This window comes from Mandrillus leucophaeus, unplaced genomic scaffold (genome assembly GCF_000951045.1).
Source record: "Mandrillus leucophaeus isolate KB7577 unplaced genomic scaffold, Mleu.le_1.0 Scaffold118, whole genome shotgun sequence".
Taxonomy (NCBI): Eukaryota; Metazoa; Chordata; class Mammalia; order Primates; family Cercopithecidae; genus Mandrillus; species Mandrillus leucophaeus.
This window is the reverse complement of record NW_012100098.1, coordinates 4,138,182-4,145,377: the sequence shown is the minus strand read 5'-3', so window position 1 is coordinate 4,145,377 and position 7,196 is coordinate 4,138,182. Positions and strand designations below refer to the sequence as shown.

General features: G+C 52.6%; 1 protein-coding gene across 1 annotated transcript in view; it reads left to right on the top strand.

Annotated features, from left to right (window-relative positions):
- The first annotated feature begins 3,264 nt into the window (after positions 1-3,264).
- KCNH3 (potassium channel, voltage gated eag related subfamily H, member 3) overlaps positions 3,265-7,196 on the top strand; it is a 23,141-nt gene continuing 19,209 nt past the window's right edge. The window contains exons 1-3 of the mRNA XM_011965167.1: positions 3,265-3,307; positions 6,074-6,353; positions 6,585-7,029. Of these exons, the coding sequence (XP_011820557.1) occupies positions 3,265-3,307; positions 6,074-6,353; positions 6,585-7,029 (768 nt within the window). The remainder of the gene's footprint in view (positions 3,308-6,073; positions 6,354-6,584; positions 7,030-7,196) is intronic.

Genomic DNA, 7,196 nt, shown 5'->3' with positions numbered 1-7,196 from the left:
AGGTGTACATGCTGGGAGGCTACCAACTGATACAATGAACTATTTTATCACTAGTTTAATCAATGAGTTCAAAGTACTGGCCCACAATGCTGGTAGCCAGAACAACATACTAAATATACTATAAAATCAAGTTTTCTGGTTGTTGTAGCCACTTGGGCACATTTTCTCACCTTCAAACATTGAGGTACCTACTGTGTGCTAGGCACTCTGCTGAGTTCTGAGCCAGAAGCTATTCTAGCTCATTCTTTTTTTTTTTCTTTATCTATATTTTTTGAGACAGGGTCTCACTCTGTCACCCAGGCTGGAGTACAGTGGGGCCATCTCAGTTCACTGCAACCTCTGCCTTCCTGGTTGAAGCACTTCTCTTGCCTCAGCCTCCCGAGGAGCTGGGATTACAGGTGTGGGCCACCACACCCAGCTAATTTTTATATTTTTAGTAGAGACGGGGTTTCACCATGTTGGCCAGGCTAATCTCAAACTCCTGGCCTCAAGTGATTTGCCCACCTCAGCCTCCAAAGTGCTAGGATTACAGGCATGAGCCACCAGGCCCAGCCCCAGCTCATTCTTCAACCACTTTGCAGGTAAAGGAAGTAGAGCTCGTCCTTAAACCCTTGGGAGACCAGGCAGTGTGGTAGAGTATAAAGACTCAACCTGGATTTTAATTCTGGCTTCACAGCTTGGTAACTGTGTGACCGACTGCCCTTGGACAGATAACAGCTTTGAATCTCTTTCTGAACTGTGAAGTGGGACAATGGCAACGACTTTATAAGACATCTAGCCAGGTGCTACAGAACAGTACCCTAGGCGTCTAGGCTAACCCATGACAAGTTGAATGTTTAGCCCCTTTCCTTTTCTGTCTCTCCTGCTTTGTTAAAAAGTATATGAAAGAAGACTTCCCCTATCTCCAGCCAGACAGACCTTATTAACTACAAAAATACTAAAAATCCAGCTATCCTATTCCTTCTGTAAAATTTTTTCCTGAGTGCATGCCCCTCCAGCATGGTGAGCCCTGTGCCCCTCTTGTCTGTCTGCCATACTGGTCAGAAAATACACCCCTACCCCAGTTTCAGAGCTATGTGGATGGGGCAGGCAGATGCTGATGGAGCTGACCTCAGCTAACACAGTAACCATTGCAGCAGCACACAGGTGGAGCTGGGGTCAGGGTTTCCCAGGGGAAAGTCAAGGAACATTATTTCCATACATGTGATGAGGCAGTTTTATTATCTACCTTGATATTCAGTTCCAAGGAGGAAACTCTATCCAAAAAAGATGTTTCTGGGTGAAGAAACTCACCCACCAGCACAACTATTCTCCTGCCTGCCCCTTCACTGCTGTCAAAACAGCAGGAACAAATACCACGCACTCCAATTCCTTAGGGAAAAGTCAGGTCTCCTTTTTATGTCTCTTCAACTTAACCGAGTTAGGCTTTCTCTGTAACTTGATTTCAAACACACCTGTTTTCTGGTGCTGCTAGAACACATGAATTGAGAGGATGAGATTTCTCAGGAGGCCGGGTATACACTCCCTTGCCAGCTCCAGCAGGGCTGTGTCGGCCACCTTCCTATGGGGCCTGCAGTTAACTGCAGTGTCTCACCTGGCGTGGAGTCCAGGTATTGTTCACAGTGGGCACTCACTACAGGTCACTGACCATCTGTCAGAAATAACCATGCAGTTTCCCTTTTCATAGGCTGTTTACCAAAAGAGAAGACGAAGTGGCCCCACAGCATAGCATAGTCCTGAATTGCTGTCAACCTAGTCAAGTCTTGGTTCAGATCGGATTCTTTTTCTTACTAGCCAAGCAATATGGGCCCGTATCTTTATCTGTGGATAAACACAACAATGTGCCTCCCCGGATTCCCTTGTTTGAAAGTTGATTGTGGGCCGGGCGCGGTGGCTCATGCCTGTAAACCCAGCACTTTGGGAGGCCGAGGCAGGCGGATCAGCTGAGGTCGGGAGTTCGAGGCCAGCCTGGCCAACATGGTGAAACCCCGTCTCTACTAAAAATAAAAAAATTAGCTGGGTGTGGTGGCACCCGCCTGTAATCCCACCTACTCGGGAGGCTGAGGCAGGAGAATCACTTGAACCCAGGAGGTGGAGGTTGCAATGAGCCGAGATCGCGCCATTCAACTCCAACCTGGGTCACAAGAGCAAGACTCCATCTCAAAAAAAAAAAAAAAAATGTTGACTGTGGTCTGTTCCCACTCTAGCCAGAGTCTTCCACTAAAAGAAAAGGAATCACCTAGAATGAGACAGACAAGGTGCAGCCAAGTACTAGAGGCCTCAAAGAATTCCAAAATGTTTTATTTTGGTGGGGATGGGGAACCCTCAGGCTTCATCCTGAGCTCATTTCCCTGGTCCTAGCACCGAGGGCCAGGGATTTGTTGTTGTTCTGTCGCCCAGGCTGGAGTGCAGTAGCATGATCTCAGTTTCCTGCAACCTCGGCCTCCTGGGTTCAAGCGACTCTCCTGCCTCAGCATCCCGAGTAGCTGGGATTACAGGCGTGTGCCACCATGCCCTGTTAATTTTTGTATTTTTAGTAGAGATGGGGTTTCACCACATTGGCCAGGTTGGTCTTGAACACCTGACCTCAAGTGATCCACCCGCCTCGGCCTCCCAAAGTGTTGGGATTACAGACGTGAGCCACTGCACCCGGCCAGGCCAGGGCTTTTCAAAAATAACAGCTGGCTCAGGTTCATTTCACAAATCAAAAGACCTGATACTCTGCAAGATAAAGTACCCTCTGCCCACCCTGGGTCTCCCAGCTGGCCAGTGGCAGAGCTAGATTGGAACTCCAACTAGTCTGACTTGAAAGCCCAAGATTTTCCCACCATACAACACAACCTTAGAAGCGGAGCCTGGCCATGCTGGCTGAGAGCCAGGCTCAGAGAACAGGCCTGGGGACCTCCAGAGAAGAAGGTGGAGAGAGTGGGAAGAGGCAGGGAAGGGGAGGGGCCCCTGGGCTCTGTTCCTCGACAGCCGCCTGTTCCCACTCCCTGAACACAGTGTCTGACTCCACCTGCGCTTTGTGGTTGCGGAGTGGGGGGACTTTTTCCATCCTTTGTGTCTTGAGCGGTTTTTTCCTTGCTTTGAGCTTCCCTACTCTCTCTCCTTGTTCCTTTTTGTAGCTAATACTCCCACAGGCCTCCCACGGCCAGCTCCAAAATGCAGCCTCCTGAGTTTCTTCTTGTTGACAGAGGCTTTGAGCATCTCTGAACAGGGATCCTCCTCAACGTTCCCCTCCCTATGACTCCCCACCACGGTCAAATGAGTCAAGAGCTGGCGGAAGGGGAGAGGAAAAGGAGTTACAGTGAGGAGGACTATGGTGCTCATCTCCCAGGGCCCTGCTCAATTTTCAACTCCCCAATCCCTGTCTTACTCTCTCCTAAATGTGGGTCTCTGCCCTTTGTGCATATGGGTTGGGGGCTGGAGGAAAGATGGAAGGAAAAGATAGGGAATTAAAAGAATAAAAGAGGACCGGGCAAGGTGGCTCACGCCTGTAATCCTAGCACTTTGGGAGGCCGAGGCAGGTGGATCACCTGAGATCAGGAGTTCGAGACCAGCCTGGTGACCCTGGTGAAACCTCGTCTCTACTAAAAATACAAAAACTAGCTGGGCATCCTGGCGAGCGCCTGTAGTCACAGCTACTCGGGAGGCTGAGGCAGGAGAGTCACTTGAACCCAGGACGCAGAGGTTGCAGTGAGCGAGATCATGCCATTGCACTCCAGCCCGGGCAACAGAGTGAGACTCCGTTCAAAAAAAAAAAAAAAAAAAAAAAACAAGGAATAAAAGAAAAAACAATTTTTAAAAAAAAAGAATAGGAAGAAAAAAAGAGGGAATTAGTGACTAAGAGCTGGGGGAATTCATACAAACAAAAGACTGGTCTGGCAGGAAGATCTGAGGGACTGGGTAAACGTGAAGAGAGAGGACAGTGGGCTAAGATCCTGTGCCTGATCACACTCATTCAAAACAGGCCGGATAAAGGAAAGGGTCGGTAGCGGCACCCCCGCTCAGTACGCATTCACATGAGTTCTTTGAGGGGCAATGGGGGAAGGAGTTTAAAGGCCCAAACAGGCCTTTGACTTTTCTCTCTGCAATAAGAATGATAATAACATTCCATAAATATCAGTGTATTTTCTTCTCCTGGAAGCGGGAACCAGGGCAGCAAAGGGTGACATGGGCATTATGCCTGGAGCTGCTGGAGGAGGCAGTGCACCTCAGACTAGGGATTTGACCTCTTTGCCCCAAGTTTTTCGTCTGTGAATTGGCAGTTATAGCCAACAACTAGCTCATAACGTTATTATGAAGATTAACTGGATAATCCAAGTAAAGCACTTTGCACAGTGCCTGGCACAAAGTTAATGCTCAATAAGTGTAAGCTGCTGTAATCCTCAGGGGCACCCCACGCATTCCATCTTGCCCTGCTCACCCCAACCCAAGGTGTCTGGTTTGGCTTAATGCCCAAAACCAGCCCTGGCAGGTGAGCTGGAAGCCTGAAAGTGTAAACACTTAGGCCTTACAGGGATAAGTGTAAGGCCACCCAGACATGCTACATAAGCCCAGATGACCAGTCCTCTGAGTGCCCATACAGTTAGGCTAGAGAGAGGCAGACCCAACGACCTAGGACTGGGATACTGTCAGGGTTCTAACCCTGGCTGTGTCATTTACCAACTCTGTTACCTTGAGCAAGTCTCTCTCTTCCTCCTCCTCCTCCTCCCCCTCCTTCTCCTCCTCCACTTCTCCTCCTCCTCCTCCTCCTACAACTCCTCTCCCCCTCCCCCTCCCCCTCCCTCCCTCCTCCTCCTCCTCCTCTTCTTCTTCTTCTCCTTCTTCTTCTTCTCCTTCTCCTTCTCCTTCTTCTCCTTCTTCTTCTTCTTCTTCCTCTTCCTCTTCCTCTTCTTCTTCTTCCTCTTCTCTTCCTCCTCTCTCTCTCTCTCTCTGTCTCTCTCTCAGCTCTGGTTCCTCCTTTGTGAAATGGAGCATAAGGAGCACCCACCCGGGCTGTTTCACACAGCTCCCAGGAGACTCAAAATCAGATAACAAACATTTACACGTTGCAGGTGTCACACACTGTTCTAGGTCCCCTACACATACTCACTCATTGAATCCTCATTAGGACCCTCTGATGTTATTATTAGCATCCTCATTTTACAGATGAGAAAACTGAGTCAGAGAAGGGTTAATAACTTGCCTTTAAAAATCACACAGACAGGCCAGGAGTGGTGGCTCACGCCTGTAATCCCAGCACTTTGGGAGGCCGAGGCGGGCGGGTCACCTGAGGTCAGGAGTTCAAGACCAGCCTGGCCAACATGATGAAACCCGATCCCTACTAAAAATACAAAAATTAGCCAGGCGTGGTGGTGCACGCCTGTAGTCCCAACTACTCAGGAGGCTGAGGCAGGAGAATTGCTTGAACTTGGGAGGCATAGGTTGCAGTGAGCAGAGATAGCTCCAATGCACTCCAGCCTGGGCAACAGAGGGAGGCTCCGTCTCAAAAAAAATAAACAAATAAAAAATCATACAGACCAAAATTTAAAATTTTTTTTTTTTTTAAATCACAGGGACAGCAAGTGGCAGACCTGGTTCCCAAGTGGGTGGGTGATTTCAACTGTGGCCTTATCCTGTCTCAAAGTGAACTGACTCCTAAAATGTCTTTCTTTTTAGTAGATGGCTGGACCGCTGCCTGGAGAGGAAGCCTTGAGCGGCTGGGGGAGGGGATTACTTTACAGCCAGGATCCATCCAAGGCTGGGGATGGGATGGCAGCAGGATCTGCTAAGGCCCTAAGTGACCCTTAGTGACCCTAAGGAGGATTCCTTAAGGTCACTCCTCCTCCTGGGGACCAGATTCCAGGCTTCTCAGGACTGGAGAAGGGGGAACGCGTCTTCCCTTCCCAAAGTGCCAGCTCGTTTAGATACAGGTGCCTGGGGCTTTGGCCCTTGTCGCTGACGAGGGGTAGGTGGAACGGGGAACACTCCTTTCTTTCCGATACTGGTGACTGTGAGTGCGTCTCGAAGGATGGGGGTGCTGAGCCTACCGCTTCGCTCGTTAGGGAACAAATTGCTGTTTTGGCCCCAGCGGCTCCTCTGGGCGCGGGCGGCAGCCGCGCTCTCTGGCAAATCGTGGGAGGGAGGAGGAGCGGTGCTGGCAGGCAAGTCCGGGGGACCGTCGCAGCGCGGGAGGCCAAGAAGCGACGGCCGCCCCGGGCCCGGCTCCGCCCCGCCGGGAAGGGGCTCCCTGCAGCCGCCCCCGGGCAGCTCCCCGCACGGCGCCGCGAGGAGCTCTCCAGGACTGAGCTGGGTGAGGCGCGGGGCTCGGCCTTCCTCGCTCCCCCGGTGCCAGGACCCGCATGCACAAGGTTCGGAAGTTTTTTGCAGTGTCTGACCCCTGTCGGTCCCCTGTATTTACCACCCAATCCTCTAGCGCGCTTAGGAGAGGCAAGAGGTGACAAAAGCCAGGGGGAAATGGAGGGACAGGACAAAGGGTCTGGCGTTCCCCTCCCCACCACACACCCTTTCCACCCACGGGGTCACACGGAGGACGTCTGACCCTTACTCCTAGGGCTACCCACCCTCTGGTTTCCCGGCAGCTCCTGCTTGCGGGGGCACCTCATAAGAGCAGCTGGATCCATTTTCCAGAGAGTCAAGTTGAGGATGAGAAAGTCTCGAGGGCCGGACAGCTGTGCGCGCAGAACCCCCGCCCCATCTGCTTTTAGATTTCCCGGGTGTGGCTGGAGCCCCTCTAGAGCGCCGGCCTCCGCTGGCCGCCGGGCCTTCACCTGCGCCTGTCGCCCTGTCCCCTTGCCCACTGCATTTTCCTCGGGAAGAGCATCTTCCACAGCATGCGCCCCCCACCCCACACGCCCCGAGCCCTTCTCCCATTCCGCCGGGGGAGAAGCGGCTGCTAGGAGGCTCTCGGAGAGCCCCCGGACTGCGGAGAAAGACGCCTCCCCTCTGCGGCTGAGGCCGAGTCAGCGGGAGGGGGCCGGCCGTTCGCCAGTGGTTCTCCGAGGGACTGGCGGGGAGGCCCGCGGGGTAGGATCAGGGCGGTCGCCGCCTCCCCGCCCCCACCGAGGTCCCGAAGGGAGGGGAGACCTCGGCGGGAGGCCTGTCCCTTTAAGGAGGCGGCCCTGGCTGGGTGTGCCCCGTCTCCATGGTTACCCCGGTGCAGGCGGCGGGCGCGGGAGGGAGGGAGGGAAGCT